General features: G+C 35.6%; 1 protein-coding gene across 1 annotated transcript; it reads right to left on the bottom strand.

Moving 5' to 3' along the window:
* Positions 1–408: 408 nt before the first annotated feature.
* Positions 409–25,640, bottom strand: LOC131951091 (mucin-17-like). Its single transcript, XM_059313380.1, has 11 exons — positions 25,598–25,640; positions 24,616–24,732; positions 24,007–24,088; positions 22,129–22,233; positions 21,407–21,648; positions 20,913–21,034; positions 20,069–20,327; positions 19,443–19,579; positions 18,171–18,359; positions 13,783–17,685; positions 409–13,434 (listed from the first exon to the last, which is right to left on the bottom strand). Exons 1-11 carry the CDS (start codon positions 25,638–25,640, stop codon positions 409–411), a joined length of 18,225 nt encoding a protein of 6,074 aa, XP_059169363.1.
* Positions 25,641–26,167: the final 527 nt, after the last annotated feature.

Here is a 26,167-nt window from a genome sequence, read left to right as displayed (position 1 = left end):
TTTTTAGTAATTCATAATTCACGAAGGCGATACTATAAAGGCAATGACTAAAAATATTTGCTTTAAAACACCATTAGAAGCTCTCGATCTCTGGAACACGATTACTTGCCCTTTTGTCGTTCTAAGGCTTAAAAGCAACCGTCCGTCGCCACAGTTTACATACGACATCAAGCGATCGCTAGTTCTTAATCTTGTAACCTCCACTTAGTTTAGAAATTGTTTAAAAACTCTACAATATGCCCCTAATAGCCTTTACTATGGGTCAAAATTGAGTCAAAATATGTGCCACGTATCCACAAACAAAGAAATGGACGTTATGAACAAAGTGAAAGCTTTTAAAAAGAAAATAATATAGACATTTTCAAAAATGATAAATTTTACACAATAAGAATTTGGACATTTGAAATGTTACACGTGTATTTTTACTCCTCCAACATGTCGAAGACACGAGCGTAAAATAGAATACAGAAATCGAAAAGTTTGAACAACATCAGCCAACACCACAACACCAAAGACCAGACACAGACACGAGATACAGATGACCTGGCCGAGAGTTTGAGAACTTGGGCTCGTGTTGTCCATGGAGTTTTTTCTTTGTAAAGTCGCTGTCAGATTGGGCTTTGGGACGTTGAGGCGTTCTTTTATTTGTACTGTGAGGGTTTCTTTAGTTTGTACATTCAGTGTAACATTGGGCGTTGTCTGTTTATTCGTACATGTACAACGACACTGTTTTATTTCTGCGTTGACGGCAGAAAAAAGCTTTGTGTCTTCTGCCGGCAGATGAGTTTCTGAAGATGGTGTTTGTGTTGTTGTTGTTTGTCGTACATCATTTGGCGTTGTCATTTTAGTTGATTCAAGTTGAATAAAAGGCGTGGTCATCACCTGGCTAAAAGGGGTAGGCGTAGTTATCAACTGGCTGACAGATGTAGGCGTGCTCATCAACTGGCTGACAGAAGTGGGCGTGGTCATCAACTGGGTGACATATGTAGGCGTGGTCATCAACTGGCTGACAGGAGTAGACGTGTTCATAAACTGGCTGACAGGAATAGGCGTAATCATCAACTGGCTGGCAGATGTAGACGTGGTCATGAACTGATTGATAGTAGTAGGCGTGGTTATCAACTGAATGACAGGTGTAACCATGATAGTCGTCATAAGATCAGTGTCAGCCAAAGCCGGGGTCGTCACTTGATTGAAAGAGTCAGCGACAGTTGTTGCAGAAGTAGGCGTGGCCTCCGTCTGTATGACAGGCAAAGTCGTGCTCATTAACTGAATGGCTGGAGTATCAGTGGCCATTACTTGGTTGTCAAGGGAAGGCGCAGACATCAGCTGCTGGACTGAAGTAGGCGTGGTGATCTGATGATCATAGACAGGCGTGGCTGTCGTCTCAACTAAAGTTGTTGTTGTGGTAATTAACGGGCCTATAGCTGGTGTCACACTATACGTAGATAACTCGTTACTTAAATACTCTTTAGAACTGTAGATAAGGGAATCTAAGGAAGATAATAAGTTACTGAATGGGACATTTGTAAGATTCATACTGTCTTGACTTGTAGATGTTTCTGATGATGGTGCAGTAGTAAAGAATGACTTCTGGCCATTTATAAAAGATACATCAGTGATTGTTGACAAAACATCATTCACCGAAGATGCTGCAGTATATGTTAATTTATCGTTATTTACAAAAGAAGCAGTTGTGAATAATAGCCCAAGTTCATTTAGTGAAGATGTTGATGTAAAGATTGTTTGTTCAGTATTTTCTAAATATGTTTCAGTAAAACCGGAATTTTCTGGCCTGCGTGATAAATCGGTAGTATATAAAGTTTCAAGTTTATTTTCAAATAGGGCTCCAGTAATTGTTGACTCATCATTATTCATAAAAGTAGCTGCATTGAATGCTAACGTCTCACTATTTACAGGCGAAGAAGCTGTAATTAATGTCAATATTTCATTTACCAAAGTTGGCGATGTAAAGGTTATTTTATCAACATTTAGTGAGGTTGAAATAAATATTGATCCCACATCATGGAGCGATTGTCCTTCAGGAGATGATATATCAAACTCATTATCTGAAGATATCATACTCATTGTTGACAAAACTTCATGTAAAAAAGTAGGTGTCGTAAATGTTGCCTGATCGACAACTACTGTAGTTGGTGATCCAAATGTGTTTAGCAAAGATTGTTCAGTTGATATTGTCCTATTTTCATTTTCCAAGACCGGAATAGTAATAGGTGGCTCCACATCATTTACAGAATGTGATGCTAGAGTTGTAGAAAGAACAATATTTACTGTTGTAAATGTTGACTCAATGCTGTATTCCGAATTGGGTTTATAAAATATCGACCTAACTTCAGATGACATAGACGATTCAGTAAATGTTGATGTTACTTCAGTTACCAATTTTGATGAAGCAAATTCGGACACATCTTCACGTTCTGAGGATTTTTCTGGAAAGTTTGACAGAACATCGTTTACCGTCGATGTTGAAGTAAAATTTGGTCCAACGTCATATACCGAAGACCCTTTGTAAAATGTTGAACCAGCTTCAGTTGAATAAAGTACTCCAGTAATTGTTGGGAGTAATTTATCTTCCTGACTGAGTGCTGACAACGTTGACGCATTGTCATTTACATCAAATCCTAATGTAAATAATGACACAGCTTCATTTTCCAATGTTGCTACAGTAAAAACTGAACTAAATTCATTCACCGAAGTTACTGTTGTAATAGAAGATACAACTTCATTACTTGATTCAGTTACACTGGGTGTTAAAAAACTTTCTTGTGATTGAAAGTCCGCAGTAGTTGTCGCCCTGTTTTTATTTACAGTAAACGATGAAGTAAAAGTAAATGTAACTTCGTGTACCAACGATGTCGATGTTAAGATTGTTTCAGCGATATTTAATGCAGATGCTGCAATAACAGTTGACGGATTCTTATGAAAAAACGTTACGGATATATTCAATGTTTCAAACTCATTCACTTCAGATGGCACAGTCATAGATGATCTTATTTCATTAATAGAAATAGCTTCAGTAAAGGTTGTTGACTGATCGTCAATTATGGAGGAGGCTGCACTTATTGTTAACCCAAACTGATTTACTAAAGAAGGTGACGTTATTGTTGTCTCATTTTTATTTTCTATGAAAGATTCAGTAAAAGATGTCGCCATGTCATTGACAAAAGTTGATTCTGTAATTGTCGGAAGAACGACATTTACTGAAGGTGTCTCAGTAAAAATTGATCCGCTTTCAGTTGATAAAGTGGTGGTTGTAAATGTTGACTCTAAACCTTTTGTCGATGAGGTAGCTTTGACTCTTGACGCTTCTTCCTTTACGTTAGATGATTCGTTAAATAATGATTCGGATACATTTTCTAAAGCTGATACATTAATCGTCGTCGGTAAACTGTTAAAAGAAGTGGCTTCAACAATTTCATTTACCAAATTGGATGAGGTAAATGTTGACACAATCACAGTCGAAGCTGCAGTTAATGTTGATCCATTTCTATTTTCCGAAGAGAGAGCTGCTAATGAAGTCACGTCATTTAAAGAAGATTCAAGCATAGACTTATCAGCGGTAATTAATGATTCAGCATAGTTCACTGATGATAAGGTAATTAATGATTTAACATCGTTCAATGATGATGAGATAATTAATGATTCAACTTCATTCACTGATGATGAGGTAATTAATGATTCAACCTTGTTCACTGAAGATGAAGTAAGTAATGTTTCAACCTCGTTTACTGATGATTCTGTAATTAATGATTTAACCTCGCTCACTGTAGATACTTTAGTAACGTTTGTCCAAACGGCATCGACCGAATCAGCTGCAGTTAGTTGTGATTGATCGTCAGTTACAGTAGATATCGCAGTAAATATTGACCAATTGTTATTTTCATAGATTACTGTTGTAAAACTTGTCACAATATCATTTATGAAAGGTTGTTCTGAATTTGTTGAATGGAAATTATTTACTGAAGGTGTAGAAAATGCTAACTCAGCATCTTTTAACATATATGCTTCGACAGCATTTGGCCCAACTTCATTGACTGCAGTAAAAGTTGATGCGATTTCAACATCCAAATATGATGGAGGAAATGTTGACACGATTTGAATATTCGGAGATGAGACCGTAATTCTCGACTGATTGCTATTTTCTGAAGAAATTTCAGTAAATGTTTTTCCGTCTTCATTTACAGACGTATGAGCTGTAAATGTTGACTCGGCGTTATCTACAAAAGCAGCTTTTGTAAACATCTGCCCAGACGCTTCAGTAAATGTCGACCCAAAATTATTAATTGAGGATGATATATCCGGCGTTGTTGTGTTGGATGTAAAATGTTTTGACTGATTATCGTTTTCCGAAAAAGTTTTATAAAATGATGAGTCAAATTCATTTCTCGATGAAACAGCTGTAACTGTTGACGCCACGTCGATTATATAAGATGCTGTTGTAAATAGTGACTCTTTATTTTCTGGAGCTGTTACATCACTTCTCGACATAAAATTGTTAGTTAAAGATGATGCAGAAAAGGTTGACAACATTTCATCAGGTGAAGATGCTACTGTATAGTTAGACCGAACATAATTTACAGCAGATAGTTCAACAAATCTTGAATCGACGTTATATACTGTGGATGCTTCTTTTACAGAAGATACCGATATAAATAGTAGCCCATATTCATTTTCTGAAGAAGCTGAAATAAAAGTCGTCCCAAAATTATTAACAGAAAATGCTTCAGTCAAAGCTGACCCAACGTTACTATCCAAAGAGGGTGATTTTGATGTTGTAGCAATTTCGTTTAGAACAGATACTGCAGGAAATGTCGATCCTTCTCTATTTACAGAAGACGATGAGGTCAAAGTTGAAGACACTTTATTAAAATAGGAATGCGATGTTAAGGATGACCAAACATCATCAATTAAAGATCTGTTTATAAATGTCGTTTCGTTATTATTTAGTAAAGCTGCTGCGGTGATTGTTATGTCAATAGTATTTAACAAAGATGTTTCAATAAATGTTGAACCAGCTTCATTCAGGAGAGTAGCTGCAGTAGATGTCGCCAGTTGATTATTTACAGAAGAAGGAATTGTAAATAATAACTGACCTTCATTTAAAGAAGACGTTGATGTAAAATTTAATTTATCGTTACTTTCTGATGATGCTGTAGTAGGAGTTATGTCATCTTTATAGATCGAGGATTGGGCAATGACTAATGCTTCAACTTCGTTCACTATAGAGGCTGCAGTGATTGTCGCCCAAACAGAATTAACCGGACTACCTGCAGTAAATTTTGACTGATCGTCAACTACAGAAGTTAACACAGTAAATATTGACTCATTGTTATTTCCCAAAACTGCTGTCGTAAAAATTGTCTCAAAATCTTTTATTGAAGACAGTTGTGAGAATGTTGAATGAAGATTATTTACTGAAAGTGGTGTAGTAAACGTTGACCCAAAGTTTACCATATTTTCTCCATCAAAGTGTGACCCATCTACCTTAACTAATGATACTGCATTAGACGAGACTTCATTTTCTAAATATGCTGTAGGAAAAAGTGACACAATTTCAAGTTTTGGAGGTGGTTCAGTTAAAGTTAACTGATTGTTACTTACAACAGATGCTTCAGTAAAGGTTGACCCAACTTCATTTTCCAGTGTGTATGGTGCAAATGTTGGGTTTACATAGGATTCCGCTGTAAATAACCCAAATTCAACATCCGAAGATGTATTAATTTCTTTTACAGATGATATTGCTGTAAATGTTGACCTATCATTTAAAGTAGAAGGTGGAGTAAAAATAGATGCAACTTCTTTATTTATAACAGATGGTGATGATGCAATCGACTGTAATTCGTCGACTGAAGAGTTGACTATAAATGTTTCGTTGCCACTTTGTAAAGATGAAGCTGTAGTTGAGCCAGCGCCTTGCACCGACAAACTGTCCATAAACAATCCTTCTATCCCACTCACTATAGACACCTCGGAGATTGTTGTCTTAACCCCATAGACCGAACTAGCTGCAGTGAAATTTAAGTGATCGCCAAGTACAGAGGATGCAGAAGTTAGTAGTGTCCCAGGTGAGTTTAGATAAAACAACTCAGTTGATTTTATCCCATTTGTATTTTCCGAGCCTGCTATATTAAAAGAAGTTGCCACATGATTTACAGAACTTGTTTCTATAGCTGCCGAAATATTAATATTTACTGACGATGCTGCAGTAAAAGTTGAACCAATGTCATGTTCAAGATTCGTTTGATAAAAATTTGACCCAAAATCGTTCCTTGATGAAACTACTTCCTCTGTTGACGAATCGTCATTTACATAAGAGGCTGTTGTAAGTAATGACCATGGTATATTTTCTGAAGCTACTACATTCACGTTCTTCCCAATTGTGTTGTTAAAACGAGATGCTTCAGCAAAAGTAGACGTATTTTCATTTTCTAAAGTTGATGAAGTAAAAGCTGACACAATTTCTTCCCCTGAAAATACAACAGTAAGTTTTAATGGATCTTCAGTTCTCGTTGATGTTGAAGTAAGTATTGGCCCACCATCATACACTAGAGAAGCTTGATATAACAATGACCCAACACCTGTTGATGGTGTAGCAAATGTTGACTCAATTTCAGTTAAAGAATTCGATCGAGTAAACGTTGATACAAATTCAATTTCTGGCGAGAGTGATGTTAATTTTGACGCATCTACATTTACAAAAGATGCAGATATAAATAGTGAATCAGCTTCATTTGCTGCTAAAATTAAATGTGATCCAAACGTATTTACTGAAGCTGCTATAGCAACACTTAACACAACTGCCATCTCTGAAGATTCTACATTAGAGGTAGTAACAGTTTCTAGCCCAGGAAATTCTGCAGTAAATAGTGAATTATCTTTGTCTACAGTTGACGTGAAGGCAGCATCATTAGCAGAATACGTTGTTGTATACATAGTTTTATCACTGTTTTTCAAAGTTGGTTCGGTTGAGTCAACGTTATGAAAAAATGAATCAGCAGTAATTAAAGTCTGAAACTCTTTCACTGAAAATGTCGCAGTCATTGTTGACAAGGTTTCATTCAACGAAGTAGCCTCTGTAAAAGTTGACGGATCGTCAATCACAGAAGACGCTACCCGTATTGGTGATCCTAAAGAAGTTACCGAAGACGGTGAAGATAATATTGACTCATTTTTGTTTTCTAAGACAGCTGTAGTTAATGATGTCGCCACATCATTTACAGAATTTGATGCGATAGTCGTCGAAACAACGATATTTACTGAAGGAAAACTTGACTCATTGTCATGTTCTGAAACCACTTTATAAAATGTCGATCCAACTTCTGTTGATAATAATGTTCTAGTAAGAATTGAACCTAATTCCTTTTCAGAAGATAGTGATGATAATGTTGGTAAATCATCATTTACAAAAGATACACCCGTTGATAATAACCATGTTTCCATTTCTGAAGCTACTGCTGAAATCGTCGACCCAAAATAATTTTGCGAAGTAACAGATAAAACAATGCCATTATCCGATACTGCCGAATTGAATACCGCTTTATTTGCTGAAGAAACTGCAGTAAATGGTGAGTTATCTTCATTTATAGTAGAATATGAAGTAAAAGAGAATAGAGCATCATTTAATAAAGATGTAGGTGTTAAAGTGTTTTTATCCGTAATTAATGAAGAAGCAACAGATAGAGTTAAGAAAACGTCAAGAACCAATGCTTCAGGTTCATTTATTAAAGATGTTGACGTGAATGTTGTCCAAACTGCGTTGACAGAATTAGATGCAGTAATTGTTGACTGATCGGCAATATCTGAAGATGTCGCAGTAAATGATAAATCATTGTTGTTTTGAAACACTGTTGCCGTAAAACTTGTTGCAATATCATTTATCAAAGATGGTAGTGAAAGTGTTGAATCAAGATTATTCATTGAAAGTGTTGAATAAGAATTATTTATTGGAAGTGTTGAATAAAGATTGGTTATTGAAAGTGTTGAATGAAGATTATTTTCTGAATGTGTTGAATAGAGATTATTTTCTGAAAATGCTGAATGAAGATTATTTTCTGAAAGAGCTGAATTGAGATTATTTATTGAAAGTGTTGAATCCAGATTATTTATTGAAAGTGTTGAATCAAGATTATTTTCTGAAAGTGTTGAATGAGGATTATTTTCTGAATGTGTTGATTGAAGATTATTTATTGAAAGTGTTGCAGCGACTGATGATACTGCAACTTTATTTTCCGAAAATAATGTCGAAAATGTTGATTCCATTTTATGTATTAAAGATATTGACTGATCGTTACTTACATCAAATGACGAAGTAGAGGACGAAGCTATTTCATTTACTGACTGTAATGCTGATACAGCTTCATGTTTTGATGAAACAGTAAAGTTTAACAGATCGTCATTGACCGTCGATGTTAATGTAAATGTTGGTACAACAGTATATTCCGGAGACGCTGTATAGAATAAAGATCCAACATCAGTTGATAAATGTGGTGAAACAATTGTTGATCCTAATTCTTTTTCCGATGAGAGTGTTTTGAATACATTGGATGAAGTAACAAAGTCTTGAGCAGAAAGCTCTGCAGTATCTACATTTATACTAAGTGAAGGATAAGTGATTGAATCTTCTTTAACCGAGGATATTGATGTAAAGATTTTTGTATCAGCATCTACTGAAGATGGTGCAGTAATAATTACGCTAATGTTTTGGAAGAATGACTCTGCTGTTAATGGTTCAAACATATTCACTAAAGATGCTGCAGTCATTGTTTGCCAAACTTTATCTAAAGAAGTTACTGCTATAAATGATGAAATAGTCTCACGTTTGTTTTCCAAAAACTCTATAGTGAACGATGTCGCCACACCATTGACATAATTTGATGAAATAGGTTTCGAAAGAACATTATTTACTGAAGATGTTGCAGTAAGTTTTAATCCTATGTCACTTTCCAAAGATATTGTATACATGTTAGACAAGATTTCAGGTGTCAAATGTACATCTGCAAATGTTGACTCAAAGAAACTTTTCAATGAGACTTCTTCGAGTCTTGATGAGTAGTCATTTACAATAGACGCTGTGGTCAGTAGTGACCTAGCATTATTTTCTAAAGGTAATACATTAATTGTCGACAGAAAGTTGTTTACGGAAGATGTTGAAGTAAGCGTTGACGCATTTTCATTTACCAGATTTGTTGAAGTAAATACTGACACAATTTCATTTTCTGAGCGTGTACCTGTAAAGTTAGATTCAGTAGCTTCTGAAGATACTGAAGTTAAAGCCGAAACAACTTTAATATCGAAAGAAGCTGAGTTGGGTGTTGTAACAATTTCATTGACAGAAGTTGCTGTGGTAAAAGGTGACCCATCTTTATTTTCAGTAGACGGTGTTGTAGTAATTGATACAGCTTTATTAATTGAAGATATCAAAGGGGGCCAAACGTTATTGACTAAATCTATAGCCGTTAATGTGGTTTCGTGTTCATTTAGTAAAGATGTTGCAGTAATTGTCATGTCAGTTTTGTTTAACGAAGTTGCTTCGGTAAATGTTGCTCCATCTTCATTCACGAATGTAGCTGCTGTTGATGTAGACAGAGCATCATTTAAAGAAGAAAACGATGTAGCCTGATCATCATTTATAGAAGAAATCGATGTAGACTGATCATCATTTACAGAAGAAATCGATTTGGACTGATCATCATTTACAGAAGAAATTGATGTAGAGTGATCAAAATTTACAGAAGAAATTGATGTAGAGTGATCAACATTTACAGAAGAAATCGATGTAGATTGATCAACATTTACAGAAGAAATTGATGTAGAGTGATCAACATTTACAGTAGAAATCGATGTAGAGTGATCAACATTTACAGAAGAAATCGATGTAGAGTGATCAACATTTACAGAAGAAATTGATGTAGAGTGATCAACAACTACAGAAGAAATCGATGTAGATTGATCAACATTTACAGAAGAAATTGATGTAGAGTGATCAACATTTACAGAAGAAATTGATGTAGAGTGATCAACATTTACAGAAGAAATCGATGTAGAGTGATCATTATTTACAGAAGAAATCGATGTAGACTGGTTATCATATATAGAAGAAATCGATGTAGACTGATCAACATTTTCAGAAGAAATCGATGTAGAGTGATCATCATTTACAGAGGAAGAAACAATGTATGTGAACCCAGGTTCAGTCACCAACATAATTTTACTTAATATTGAATTATCTTCATTTACAGAAGAAGTAGTAAATAGTGAATCAATATTATTTACCCAGGTTTGCGATGTAAATATTGTTTTAACATCATTTTCCGATGATGCTGTACTTTTAATTAGACCATCTTCATGCCCCGATAATTGGGCTGTCGCTAATGCTTCAGCCTCAAGTACCACAGATTCTGGTATAATTGTCAGAAGTTCTTTGACTGAACTACCTGAAGTAAACGTTGACTGATAGTTAAGTGTAGCAGATAGTATAGTAGATGTTGACCCATTGTAATTTTCCATGACTGCTGTCGTAAAACTTGTCTCAAATTTTTTTATTGAAGACAGTTGTGAATTTGTAGAAAGAAGATTGTTTACTGAAAGTGGTGTAGAAAATGCTGACCCCACGTCGTTTACCGTATGTGTCGCAACAACATGTGAATCAACTTCATTGACCGATGATAATGTAGCAGAATTTGACATAATTGTATTTTTACTATATGATGTAGGGGATGTTGATACGATTTGAAGATTTGGAGATGAGACAGTAATTGTTGACATCTCGTCATTTACAGAAGTAGCTGTAGTAAACAGTGTCCATATAACATCGTTTGGAACCTTTGCTGCTAAAAGGTTTACAGTTTCACTTTCTTTTGCGGAAGTTGCAAATTTTGATTTATCGTAAGTAACACGAGATGCTGATGTAAATAATGGTCCTGATTCATTTTCCGACAAAGCTGCATTGAACATCAACTCAAAACTATAAATAGAAGATTCTGCAGCAAAAACTGACCTTACTTCAATATCGGAAGAAGCTTCTCTGGTTGGTGTAGTATATTCTTTAACAGACAATAGTGTAGTAAATGTTGACCAATATTCGTTTGCATCAAACGGTGAAATAAACATTGATGAAACTTTATTTATAGAATAAGTTGATGTTAAAGATAACCAAATTTCATCCGTTAAAAGTGTGATTTTAAATGTTGTTTCATCATTATTTATCAAAGATGTTGCAGTAGTTGTGATCTGAATTGTATTTAACAAAGAAGTTTCTGTAAATGTTGACACTTCTTTAATCAAGAAACTAGCTGCAGTAGATGACAGTTCATCATTTACAGGAAATGGAGCTGTAAATAATGATACATGTTCATTTACAGGAGATGGTGATGGTGATGTTAAAGTTATTGTATTGGTATTTTCTGAAGATGATGTAGCTGAAGAAAAGCCATGTTCGCTAAACAAGGTTACTGGAGTAATGAATGTTTTAGGCGTATTGACTATAAATGCCTCAGTGGTTTGTATCCAACTTGGATTGATCGAACTAACTACAGTAAATTTTGTTTGATCATTAATTGCAGAAGATGGTTGAGTAAATGTTAATCCGACAGTCTGATGTGGAAATGATGATGTAAGCGTTTTCTCAACTGCAACGTCCGAGTGTGCTGCAAAGTTTGACACCTCGTAACTTAGGGAAGTTTTATTCTCCAAAGACGTTTCAATAGTAGCCAACCCTAAATTATTCACAGAAGTTGCAGATGCAAAAGCTAACCCAACTTCAATATTTAAAGATAATGCATTTGATTTTGTAAACATTTCTTTTACAGAAGATTCAGCTGTAAATGTCGACCAATCTTCATTTACAATAGAAAGTGAATTAAGAAATGGTGCAATCTTTTTTGTAGATGATGGCGATGTCACGGTTGACCAAACGTCATCAAATACAGAAGTTGTTGTAAGTGTTGTTTTGTGTTCATTAAGTAAAGATGTTGCAATAATTGGTATATCAATTATATTTAACCAAGATGCTCCGGTAAATGTTGATCCATCGTCATTCCCCAGCGTAACTGTAGTAAATTTTGACTTATCGTCTTTTACAGAAAATGAAGCTGTAGATACTGACCATACTTGAGTTACAGAAGATGTTGATGTAAAAGGTGTTTTATCGTCCTTTTCTAAAGATGATGTAGTCATAATTAAGCTTAGTTCATGGAGAGATGATTCGGCTGGAGTCTCAAACTCTATAGAAGCTCCAGTAAATGTTGACGTATCGTCACTCACAGTTTTTGACGACCAATTTTCATTTTCTACGATCGTTGACGTAAATCGTGTCGTAACAAAATTGACCGAGGCTGGCGCTGACGTCGTGGAATAATGACTAGTTACAGAAAGTGGTGAAGTGAAATTTGACCCAGCGTTTGTTGTGTATGTTGCAGGAACTGGGGACCAAGGTTCCTTTACTTGTGATAGTAAAGTAGGAATTAACGCAGCTTCATTTTCCGTGAATGATGTAGAAAATGTCGAAACGTCTTGAACATTTGGTGATAAAGTAATGCTTGTCTGATCGTTACTTGCGGAAGATGCTGCAATAAATGTTGACAAAACTTCATTTTCTGAATATACTGCGAATGTCTCACCGTATATTATAGAAGAAGCTGTTGAAAATAATGGCCCAGGTTTATTTCCCGAAAAAGTTTCTGCTGAAGTCAACCCAAAGTTATTTTCAGAAGTTGCTACTGTAAAAGCTGACCCAACTTCATTATCCCAAAATGTATTGGATGTTGTAGCAGTTACTTTGAAAGAAGACACTGCAGTAATTGCTGACCCATCTATGTTGACAGCAAAAGACGAAGTAACAATTGATGTAAATTCGTTTATGGAAGCCGATGTTGTGAAAGATGACCCAACTTCATCGAATGAAGATTTTATTGAGAATTTATTTTTTTGGTCGTTTATTAAAGACGATGCAGTAATTACCATGTCAGCTGTACTTAACGGAGATACTGCATTATTTTTTGATCCAACTTCACCTGCAGTAAATGTTGACTGATCATGACTTAGAGAAAAAGATGCTGTTAACAAAGATCCATCTTCTTTAGATACAAAATTGATTTTATTGTTATTTTTTGAAGATGCTACAACAGTAGTTGGATCATATTCATGGTTTGAGAATTCATTTACGGATGAAACTATAGTAGAAGAAGGGGACGCAACTTTGTTTTCCGAATATGACGTAGGAGATGTTGATAAAAAAAGATTTGCAGAAGATGCAGTAATTCTTAACGTCTCGTCACTTACATAAGAAAGTGTAGCAAATGCAGACAAAAAAGCAACATTAAGAAATTCTGCTGTAAAAGTTTCCCAAACTTTACTTTCTGTAGTGTGTGCTGCAAATGTTGATGCAATATAAGTTACATGAGAAACTGTTGTAACCTGTGGCACAGTTTTGTTTTCAGAAAAAACTGCTGAAATAAAAACCGTCGGAAAATGATTCTCCGAAGAAGCAACACTACTAGCTGACCCAACATCAATATCCGAAGTTGTACTGAATTTTGTAAGAACTTCTTTAAATGAAGATACAGCGGTAAATGTTGACCAGTCTTCATATGCAGGGGAAGGTGAAGTAGAACGTGATGCAATTTTGTTTGTTGGTGATGTTGATGTTGGTGATGTTGATGTTGGAGATGGTGATGTTGGAGATGGTGATGTTGGAGATGGTGATGTTGGAGATGGTGATGTTGGAGATTGTGATGTTGGTGATGGTGATGTTGGAGATTGTGATGTTGGAGATTTTGATGTTGGAGATTGTGATGTTGGAGATTGTGATGTTGGAGATTGTGATGTTGGAGATTGTGATGTTGAAGATGGTGAAGTTTGTACAGTAAATGTTGTTTTATCGTCATTTACAGAAGAAAAAGGTGTAAATAATGACGAAACTTTATTTACTGAAGAATGTAAAGGAAAGATGGTGTTATCGGTATTTTCTAAAGATGCATCATTAAACACTGACTCAACTAGATGTTGCGAGGTTTCGGCAGTAAATAATGTGTCAAAGTTATTTGTCAATGTTGCTTCAGTTATTTTAGACCCATTATCATTTACGTTATTATCAACTGTAAATGTTGACTGACTGTCATTTGAGAAGGGTGGTCCTGTCAACGATAATTCAACTTGATTTATAAAAGACGCCGATGTAAATAATGACCAATTCTTATTTACCAACACTGCTTCAGTGAAACTTGGATCAACATAATTTATCGAGGTTGATACTGAATCTGTTGAATACGCATATTTAAATGTTGATTGTTCAGTGAATGTTGAATCGACGTCGTTTACAGTAACATATGACGCAACTTCGTTTAATGATGGCACTGCAGTAGAAGTTGATGTATTTTCATTTAAAGAATATAATGTAGTAATTGTTGACACACCTTGATGGTTTGGAGATGCTAATGTAAAAATGGATAGATCGTCTTGTATGGTAGAAGCTGTAGTAAATGTTGAACCAACGGCATTATATAAAAATGCCGTAGAAAAAGTTTTTTCTTCTTTGTTTTCTGATAAAGGTGCTCCAAATGTTGCCTCATCTACATTTATAGAAGACTCTTTTGTAAATAGAGACAGAACTTCGTTTTCCAAAACCATTCCGTAGGAATTCGTTATGATTTTGTGTACAGAAGGCATTGCAGTAATTGTTGACTCATCTTTATTTACTGTAGACGATGGAGTAGAAGTTGACAGAGACTTAGCTTCAGTTTTCCAGGAAGCTGGAGTAAATGTTGACCCAGCTTCATTTACAATATAAGAGGTAAAAGTTGTCTCATTTACCGAAGTCGGGGATGTAAAAGGTGACAAGATTTTATTTCCCGTAGTTTGGGCTGTCAATGTTGTCTCATGTTCATATATGGATGGTGTTTCAGTGAATGTTGTACTGATATCATTTAACAAAGATGTTGCAGTAACTGCGTTCCTAGCTTCATTTAACAAAGATGTAGCAGTAACTATTGTACTGATATCATTTAACAAAGATGTTGCAGTAACTGCGATTCCGGCTTCATTTAACAAAGATGTTGCAGTAACTATTGTACTGATTTCATTTAACAAAGATGTTACAGTAACTGCGGTCCCTCCTTCATTTAATAGAGAGGTTGTAGTAACTGCGGTACTAGCTTTATTTAACAAAGAAGTTGCAGTAACTGTTGTACCGATTTTATTTAACACAGATGGTTCAGTAATTATTGTACTGATTTCATTTAACAAAGTTGCTGCAGTAAACGTTGGACCAACTTTATTTAACAGAGTTCTGGTAGTATTTTCGTCATTCATAAAGGAAGTTGTAAATAATGTCCCAACATTATTTACCAAAGCAGGTGTTGTTAAGATAGTTGTATCGGTATGTTGTAAAGATACATCAGTAAACATTGACTCAACTTGATGTTGCGAGGTTTGGGCAGTAAATAATGTTTCAAATTTATTTATTAATGATGCTTCAGTAATTTCTGTCTTAACGTCATTGACTCTATGATCTAATGTTGTCTGATTGTCAAAGATGGAAGGTGGTGTATCTTCAGTTATAACTGTCGCTTTTGTAAATGTTGACTCCTTAATGTTGTCGAACTCAGCTGTAGTAAAACTTGGAGCAACGTAATTTGCTGTAGAGGGTTCTAAACTTTTTGAATGAACATCATTTACAGAAGATGTAGGGAATTTTGCCTCAACTTCCTCTACCGTGTATATTTCAGCAACTAATGAAATAACTTTATAATCCGAAAATGCGACAAGGGGTGTAATAAAGGTTTCTTTTACAGAAGATTCTGCAGTTAACATTGACATAATTTCAGTTTCCAAAAATGTTGTAAAAGTTGTTTGGTCGTTTTTGTTAGAAGATATTACATATGGAGTTAAGACACCTTCATGGACTGAGGACTGTGCAGACACCAATGCAGAAGTTAAAACACCTTCATGGACTGAGGATTGAACAGAAGACAATGCTCCAGCCTCGTTCACCATAGATGCTGACGTGATTTTTGCCCAAACTGCTTTGACAGAACTAGATGCTGTAAATATTAACTGATCGTCAATTACTGAATATCCTGCGGTTATTGGTGACCTTGTCATGTTTATTAAAGAAGGTGCAATTAATGTTCCATTTGTATTTTCCAAGACAGCTATACTTAAAGGTGTTGCCACGCTATTTTCAGACGTTGATCCTGTAGTTGTCGTAGGAACGATATTTTCTGAAGATTCAACAGCTAAAGTCGACTCAATGTCATGTTTCGAAGACACTTTATAAAATGTTGACCGAACCTCATGAGAGAAAGGGACTGTTATAAATGTTGACCCTGAATCAAACACTGAGGACGCTTTATACAATGTTAAATCAGCGTCAGCAAATGGGGACCAAACTTTAGTTGATAAAAGAGCTGAAGTAGATGTTAACTCAAATTTACGTTCTGTTGAGAGTGTCATTAATGTTGACGCATCATCATCTACATACGAAGCTGCTGAAAATAATTGTGACTCAACTTTATTTTCTGAGGTAGCTACCGTTAAAGTTGACACAACTTGAGTATCCGAAAATACTGAATCTAATGTAGCAGTTTCTTTTACAGAAGACACTGTAGTAAATAATGACAAAACTTTAATGCCGAAAATCGATAAATCATTTGCTGACTTGTCGTTAGTTATAGAAAAAGAAGCTGTAACTAATGAGTGAACTTCGGTTAGCAAAAATGGCAAAGTAATGATTGATTTATTATTGTTTTCTGAAGATGGTGTAATAATTGTCGATACCCCTAAGCGGTGCAAGGTTTCAGCATTAAACGAAGTTACAAATTTATCAACCCATGATTCTTCAGTAATTGTTGTCCCACTGTCGTCTACTTTATGAGTATATGTAAATGTTGACTTATTGTCAATTACAGACGATGGTGGAGTAAATAGTAACCTCACATCATTTATTACAGACACCGATGTAAATGATGATTCCTTTTTATTTACCAACTCTGCTGCTGTAAAACTTGGAGCAACATCATTTACGTCAGATAGCAGTGACATTGTTGAATGAACATTATGTGCTGAAGGTGGTTCAGCGAATGTTGAAGTAACATCGTTTACTAAATATGCAGCTGTAATGTGTGACAAAACCTCGTGTACTGTTGAATGTGTAGTAGAAATTGAAGCAGCATCATTTTCCAAATACGATACAGTAAATGTTGACACAATGTTGCTTATATATGTTTCAGTAACAGAGGATCCAAGTTCTCTATTCGAAGACTCTGCACTGGATGTAATAATGTTTTGGACATAAGACTGTACTATAAAACTTGATGCAACTTCAATTCTCAATGAAGTTTCAGCAAAATTTGTGGACCAAACTTTCTCTACTGAAGTTGTTGTAGAAATTATTGCATTGTCATCGATTTCTGACGATACTCTATTAATCAATGACTCACTTGTGTAACCAGAAGCTAATTTCAATAATGTTGTTGTAACTTCATCTACTGACAATACTAAACTGATTAGGGTTTCAGTTGCGGTTGCAATGGATGACGTAATAAATGTTGACTCGTCTTTTAAAGTAGAAGGGGCTTGTGTATTGGACGAGACAACGAGAGCCCCAGCGAAAACTGACCAATCGCAAGTGTCGTACTTGATCGTGCTAGACACAGATGCCTGGCGAAGCTGCTTTGAAAAATGTATGTGACTTTAACGTTTTGTTTTGGGAAAAAACATGGATTAATATGAATAAGTCATTTTGTATGTACGAAAATAAGTGTATTATTAGTGTATTTATTTTCCACGACTTAATATTATGTCTAAAAGACCCCCCCTCCTTCCCCTTTTTGTTTGGGGAAAATATTTTCACATATTTTTTTATCTATGTTAAATCTATTGGTTATTTTGTATATATGAAAATTAGTGTAATTTCTTTAACGGTACATTAAAACATTCCTGCACTGTACAAAATAATATCTATTATCCATGACTTAATCGTATGCCTCAACCCCCCACCCCCCGGCACCACACACAACTTGATCCAGTTGCCATAGAAACCACTGATGCCCCAGAAAATCTAGTCAAGAGCATCCCCGTGTACCACAACCCGCTCTAACTCTCGACAATACAGCTCCTTCAACAAAACATAAAACACAAAAATCTTTACTTACCGTGCCATCAAAACCTAGGGGTATAGCGTTACCAATGTTAGTCACACGCGCAGACACAAAACCACCAAACAGACATTCCTTGTTCTGTATGGTGTGGCGGGTCAAGCCAACTAAAGGGAAATTGTTTGTCTCAAATGTGCCTGTGTTTTCATAGTTCCAGTTTGTAATAATCACAGGCACACCGTCAAGCTAGAGTTAAAGAAAGTAAATATTTATAGGCACACCAGCAAACTAGGATAGACGAAACAAAATACTGTTTTAGTTCTACACTTTACCAAATGCTACTTATGCATCGTATTACCATGAACATTAATTTTTTGCCAGCTTGGGCGCTTAAACCCATGTCTGTTTACTTACTTTCACTAGACGTCATTCTTTGAAGGGAAAAAATAGGGTTAAATTTTTACTTGATCTTCAAGGTTTTAATATATAAACCGTGAGGCATTGTTAAAATAACTTTGATGCTATTTTAAGCAATCTGTTTATGTTAAGATTTCTCCAAAGACTAGAATGTAATAAGCATTTGGCTTAATTTTAAAATTAAATCAAACAATTGAATAAAAAATATTTGATAAACGATTAGGATTAGCAGTTTTCCTCATTTGTATATCCGCACTTATTCCGTGTTAGACGATATCAATCTATAATTAACATAAATTTAAAACTCAATCCAGTTATCAACTTAACAGGAACATATTTTTGTTTTTCTAAGTATTCCACAGAAAAGTAACAGCTTAGACCTGGTTTCACACCATTTGGAACAGACTAAATATATGGGTCAAACTCACCAAAACATCAGAGCAACAATTCCTGTAAATGACCAATGTCCTAGTAAACTCACCAAAAACTGTAAGTGACCAATGTCCTAGTAAACTCACCAAAAACTCCGAGCAACAATTCCTGTAAGTGACCAATGTCCTAGTAAACTCACCAAAAACTGTAAGTGACCAATGTCCTAGTAAACTCACCAAAAACTCCGAGCTACAATTCCTATAAGTGACCATAGCCCTAGTAAACTCACCAAAAACTCCGAGCTACAATTCCTGTAAACAATTCCTGTAAGTGACCATTGTCCTAGTAAACTCACCAAAAACTCCGAGCTACAATTCCTGTAAACAATTCCTGTAAGTGACCATTGTCCTAGTAAACTCACCAAAAACTCCGAGCTACAATTCCTGTAAACAATTCCTGTAAGTGACCATTGTCCTAGTAAACTCACCAAAAACTCCGAGCAACAATTCCTGTAAGTGACCACTGTCCTAGTAAACTCACCAAAAAGTCCGAGCTACAATTCCTGTAAGTGACCAATGTCGCGACCAACGATTCCCCACCAGTAGAAACATAAGCCAGAGTGTAGCTCATGGACCAGCTGTCTACTGGATGTATCAGGACAAACGCTCCGTCAAAGTCTAAATGGTAAAATCGTATCAGAACTTTTTAAAATTTATTCTTTAAAACTAAAACGATTGACGACTAAAAAAGAGTCTAACCAGTGACTTTTCTAATTTATAAAGAACTAATTATTTTTTAAAGTTTGAGACGAAAACTATCATTTTCGTGTAATCAAATAGAGGCGATAGATTCTTAAAATATGCTACTTCATGAAAATTAGATATATATTTATTGAATTCAGAGCATTTTTGAGGAACAGGAAATATAGAAAAATGCCACACCTGGTAACCAGAAATCGTACAAAAGGTGGTAGATACATAAGTAGAGGATTAAATTTAATTAAACTAAAACGGTATTAAATTTATCGTTTAACACACATACTTAAAAATGTATAAAACTGCGTTTCAGGACTGAGGAATATGTGAAACGTCAATATTAGTTAAAATCTCGATTACGATTTGTTCAACTCGTGTACGAGGAAATAAAAGCAGACAAAAATTTCTCACCTGAACTTCCCTCACTTAAAAGCACAAGAATTGGTTTAGTGGAGTAGAGAGCGGTACTTGCTCCAGATGTAAGTGTGTACTCTCTAAAGTTCGGGTTTTCGTTTAGTATCTTGAGCACGGACGTGTCAAAGGTCAGGTTGGTGTTTTGTTCCGTGTAGACAATCTTGACGATAGAGTTGAAGTTACTGAAGGGATAGGTTGCAATGATGAAAGCGGTACCGTAGGAATCTGATGGCGTCATTTGTTCCACAACTTGGTCCTTGAATACAGAATGGATGGGCATAAATTTATGAGTAAAGAATGTTTACCAAACAAACAAAAACATAGCGATCGAAGATAATCTCCTTCAAGACCAAACGCAGACTTTCAAAAGTAATGTCCTTTGCGTCTTATTATTTGGTAGCGACCAAATAATAAGGAAAGGAAAACATGGAGGAGAACGGTAGAGGAAGAGGCGAAAACAGCTGGGCTCTCATGGGCACAGATTGGAATAGCAGCCCAAAACCGAGTCCGCTGGAGATGTGTGGTTGCAGCCGTTTGCTCCTCAGGGGCCACAAAGGAGTGATGATGATGATGATGATGATTTGGTAGTGAATGCTGGAAAGTAACAACCGTCACCAGCAGATCACTGGACTCTTTCCAAACTAAGTGCTTGTGTTAGATATAAAGCATCCACTGGCCTAGTACCATTTCCAATGATACACTACTAGGAGGGATGGAAATGGAAGCAGTGGCCGAAATAATCGAAAAAAATAAGATGGCGTTCGATGGGGCACGCCTTAAGAATGAATCCAAATAATGTTTTTGTTGTAGATTCAACAGGTTAATAGAAAGGTTTACTTACCTTTGAGCTGGAATTAACTGTTGTAAAAGATCCCCCAGTTACAACAGCAACAACACCATCAGCTACAACAACACTCCCGGACATGTCAACAGTAGACCCTAGAACCTGCATGCTGCTGAATTCTGGGGGGGGGGGGGGGGGTAAAAAAATTACAGTAACCATTGAATAACGTTTTATTTTTTATTTTGTTTGTAATCATTGATTAACCCTTTAAGTAAATTGTAAAAAAAATCCTCTTAGCGATCCATTGGGCAGATGAAGTAGAGTTCACACGTTTCTTGACCTCGTCATATGAAGGGAAGCTGTGGTCAGCACCATGCCCAGTCGCCTTTACTTTCCATAACATGAGTTAGGTACCCATTAGAGCTGGGTGGACTCACGGACGTTCTACTGACTTGGACCCGGATTCGAACTAGAAACTTTCGGGTTAGCAGACTAGAGCTCTACCTCTCAGGTCACGCCCGACCTAGTGACCTATAACAAGCTATACTTACCTCTCAGGCACTGCGTGATGACGTCACCATGTCCATACTGCCTGGTGCCGAAGCTAACTTGAGGTGTCGCGACACTTGAGTACTTGGTTAAGGCCAAGATCACTCGGACGGTGACCCCAGCGTGAGCCGTCACGACCACGATGAAGCAGTCGTTGGTCTGGCAGTAGGTGATCACGTGATATCGCATGGACAGTTGAGTCAGCGGCAGGACCAGGAAGGTGCCACGTGACCTGAAACTGGGGCTGAAATTTGAATCATTAGCCAGAATAAGAAATCATAACAGATGTTTTTAAAAGTCTATAGAGTGAGGATTAAATGAAAAATGTATCTAAATACACTACAGTAGAAAATTACAGGGCGAGTTAAACAGCTGTTGGAAGAAAAGGATTATTTGTCTCTCGAGTTCGAACCTTCGGGCAGATGAGGCTAAATATCTGAGGATAACAGCTCTTCATGGAGAGAAAACCACAAAATCAAACAACTTCTGCGTAATACTTTAATCTTGGATGGACAATGGCTATGGAAGCAAAGAAAAGAAAAGAAAGAAAAGAAGGTTGAAATCGGAGTCAACGGCCTAACACGTTGACACGCATACTTAACTGTGTTGGAAGTAATCCGGTATAACATTACAATTAAAAATAAAGAAGAAGAAAACTAAGAAATTTGAAATTTCTTAGCTCCATCAACCCCTCCTGAGTTTTAAGCCACTCAACAAAACAAACCTGAAGACAAGTTCTGTAGCAGACACAACGATGTCGCCGTCAGCTTTCACGTACACGGCGCTGTTGGACACACCGGATGTTGACAACATCAGACTATAAGGTAAACTGTGGACAGACAAGTTGACAACATCAGACTATAAGGTAAACTGTGGACAGACAAGTTGACAACATCAGACTCTAAGGTAAACTGTGGACAGACAAATTGACAACATCAGACTATAAGGTAAACTGTGGACAGACAAGTTACATCAGACTTTAAGGTAAACTGTGGACAGACACATTGACAACAACAGACTATAAGGTAAAGTGGAGACAGACTAAATGAGTTTTGTCAGAAATGTATATCAACATTGTAAAAAAAAGTTAAATAATTTTAATTTTATAGAGTATAAATATTTCTTTTGCTTCTATCCATGCTGATATTTTATTTGTCTAAAAGTGAGTTTTATATTGAAAACAAAGAAGGTGGCATTAATGTATGTGGATCGTTTTAAATAAATAACACTTACAATTGTAATTAGAATTACAACAATAGCATCTAAGTTTGATTAAAAAGAGTTTCTATTAATTTTGTTAAAGCAGAAATAACATCAAGATTAGTGCAATCAACTTTTTACCAATGCAAGCGATTGCGTTATCAAAAATATGAAGTGTAGTTAAAACTACTGAATTTAAAACAAATTGAAAAAAAATTCACACATCGTCGATTATTGAAGCTAGAACATATATTTATTTGATAAGTTTTAATTATCAACGCTAAATGAGTTAAATATACTTGAGGATCATTATTTATACGTGCAATAGAAATTTCGATTGCTATCGGACATAACTATCATTGATAACTCTAGACAAATAATCGATAGTTTAATGGTTTTCAAGTATTATATGTTTCGCGGTTCGCTTACGCCATGAAATATAAATGATGATGAAAGAACTCAAACAATGGTTTTGCCAAGAACGTTTTAGTTTTTAGGATGTAGCTAGTTATGAAAAGAAGTTGTTTTGTCGGCTATGTTCTGTAAACAGTTATTTTATAATTATGGATTTTATATGTCGTGATGTTTAATAATTATGTTGTGATGTTGTGTCTAGATGGTATGTCTATATGCTATATCGTGATGTCTGGATGGTATGTCTATATGCTATATCGTGATGTCTGGATGGTATGTCTATATGCTATATCGTGATGTCTGGATGGTATGTCTATATGTACTTTTATGGGAATTAGGGTGAGATAAATATCCATGGATAATCTGCATATAAGTCTATCTGTTTGTGTGTCATGATTTGGAAATGTTGTTGTGTATGTATTATTCTGAGAACGTGTGCGCATTGTGTTTCTTTAAACGTTGGCATGTTGATCTCTCTTGTTTACAAATTATCCTTTTCACATAGTTATATTTAAATACAAATAACAACACGAATAGCAATGTATTCACCCCTTACTCAATCACCACAAAGAGCAATGTAATCAACACTTACTCAATTACCACACAGAGCAATGTAATCAACACGTACTCAATCACCATACAGAGCAATGTAATCAACACTTACTCAATTACCACACAGAGCAATGTAATCAACACTTACTCAATCACCACACAGAGCAATGTAATCAACACTTACTCAATTACCACAAAGAGCAATGTAATCAACACTTACTCGATCACCACACAGAGCAATGTAATCAACACTTACTCAATCACCACACAGAGCAATGTTATCAACACTTACTCAATCACCACAAAGAGCAATGTATTCAACACTTACTCAATCACCACACAGAGCAATGTAATCAACACTTACTCAATCACCACACAGAGCAATGTAATCAACACTTACTCAATCACCACAAAGAGCGATGTATTCAACACTTACTCAATCACCATTAACAATGACAACAGCCCACATATTTTGTAGTCAGTAGCTGGCAAAACATCTTCAGCTTGTGGGGCGGATACTGGAAATAAAACACACAAAATAGTTAAAATAAATCAGCGCTAATTTGTCATTGTTTCAATTATTTGGTAATTAGAAATGCCATAAAGATAAAAATCATACACAAATTTCAATGTCTCTATGTGCAGATTTTTAACATATAATTTTTACACAGTTAACATGGTATGCTATTCATTTAGTTTGGCTAAAAGATAATCAAAATTTGTAGTAAAACGTTCTAAAATGAGGATATTAAACAAAACATTCTTTCAACCATTAACAGCATTTTTGATGCACATATTCCTGGAATACATTAACCGTTTGCTATTAAGTTAAGTCTACTGCCCTTCCCTTAATAAACTAAGTTGAAAACAGCAGAAGCAGTCTCGTAAGTTGAACCTGTTAACGTAAACACAACATCGACGAGTCTGTTTAGCCAGTTAACTTTAAACACAACCATCACAAGTCTGTTAAACCTAACATTTTAACATAAAAACACCAGCATGAATTTGTTTAACCAGTTAACCTTAATCACAACCATCACCTAACCTGTGAAGGTCACCACCTGATCTCCCACACAGACCATGGTCAAACTTGTTGTATTGTAGTTGAATTGAGATTTTGGGAAGGCCAACACGAATTCTCTCCCCTCATTGCGGGCACACTCTGGAGAAGAAGGATAAAAATAATCATTTTTCTGAAAGTTAAGTGTTAACGAATTAAAAGGTCCTGTAATAAAGTGACAAATGCTATTAAGGTCTTTTAACTAATGTTCTAGAATAAATTTAACATGCAGATGCAAGTCTCGACTCTCGATATGTAAGATTGCCATACTGTAGATCCTAAGACCTTTAACAGAACATATTAGCAAGTCTCGACTTTTGATAAGTAAAGATTGTCACAGTGCTAACCATAAGACCTTTGCAGGAACAGATTCCCTCTACTTTATATACTACATGCAAAGACATAAAAGCATGCTTTTAAAATTACAATTATTTACATTTCTAATGGACATTAGGTGGGTTGGCCTGGTCGAGCCGGTAAAGCTCATGGCTGCTAAAACGAAAAGTCTCAAGTTCGAACCCTCGGGCAGATGAGGCTCGATAGCTGGTGTCAGCAACTCCTCTAGGAATGCTAATTCCAAAATCAAACAACTGGCCTTGTAGTTTGTTCTTGGTTGGACAAAGGCTATGGAAGCATATCCAAAAAGAAAAGCATTCAGAAATCGGAGTCAACGGCTCAACCAGTTGACAAATATACCTAATTGTATTGTTGGGGATCCCTTCCACCACTAAAATTCAGAATGAAAAAGCCGAAATTTAGACATTAAAATAAAAAAAAAAACAACTTAAAAGCTTGTTTTAAAGTTTTAAAAATACATCAAAGTATTTCTTTCTGTTTATTGTTTAGATCTTTGTTAAAAAAAAGTCAAAATATATTTATATTTGTTATTGACTTCGATTTGAAACAAGATATCTTCTTGATTAAAGCCTTTATTATAGTTTTTAAAATTAAAATAATATCATGTTACCTGTGTAAGCCAATGCCAGAAGTATCAGACAGTACACCTGCATTGTAAACATCAACTGGAAAGTTTGTGATTCTCGTGCATTAAAATGTAACCATTCCTTCACTACCATCCAGTAAACTGAAGTTCAACTATTCCTGCTCTATTATACCGTACATTAAAATACAAATACCTGTGTTGGTTAAGTTTTTTTTAAAAACACAGTATCGCAGTATCACAATTTTGAAAAAAAAAACATTGTGCTTGTCGGCAGTCCTCAGAAGAAGCAATCAATACTAAAGCTAATAGCCCATGACAAGATGTGTGAATAATGTTTTTAAGCTTCCTGTGTGTGTCTTTTGTTTCATGAATAATACATCGTACTTAACGAACCAGAAATAGAAATAGATACAAATTTAACCACTATCCACTATCTACTACCAGTATCACTATCCACTATCTACTACAACTATCCACTATTTACTATCCACTATCCAATACCAATACCAATACCACTATCCACTATCAATTATCTACTACCAGCATCACTAGCCACTATCCACTACTACTATCCACTATTCACTATCCACTACC

The sequence above is a fragment of the Physella acuta genome, unplaced genomic scaffold, assembly GCF_028476545.2.
Source record: "Physella acuta isolate Inbredline_101_S28 unplaced genomic scaffold, ASM2847654v3 ptg000797l, whole genome shotgun sequence".
Classification (NCBI taxonomy): domain Eukaryota; kingdom Metazoa; phylum Mollusca; class Gastropoda; family Physidae; genus Physella; species Physella acuta.
Note: the sequence above shows the minus strand (reverse complement) of the source record. Positions and strands in the feature narration are given on the sequence as shown.

Excerpts from the sequence above, each read along its gene's own strand:
- LOC131951091 (XM_059313380.1), bottom strand. The coding sequence starts at position 25,640 with ATGCAGGTGTACTGTCTGATACTTCTGGCATTGGCTTACACAG. Across the intron at positions 21,649-22,128 it reads GCTACAGAACTTGTCTTCAG|CCCCAGTTTCAGGTCACGTG; the intron begins GTTTGTTTTGTT and ends TTCAAATTTCAG. Across the intron at positions 20,328-20,912 it reads CAGTTAATTCCAGCTCAAAG|GACCAAGTTGTGGAACAAAT; the intron begins GTAAGTAAACCT and ends TCTGTATTCAAG.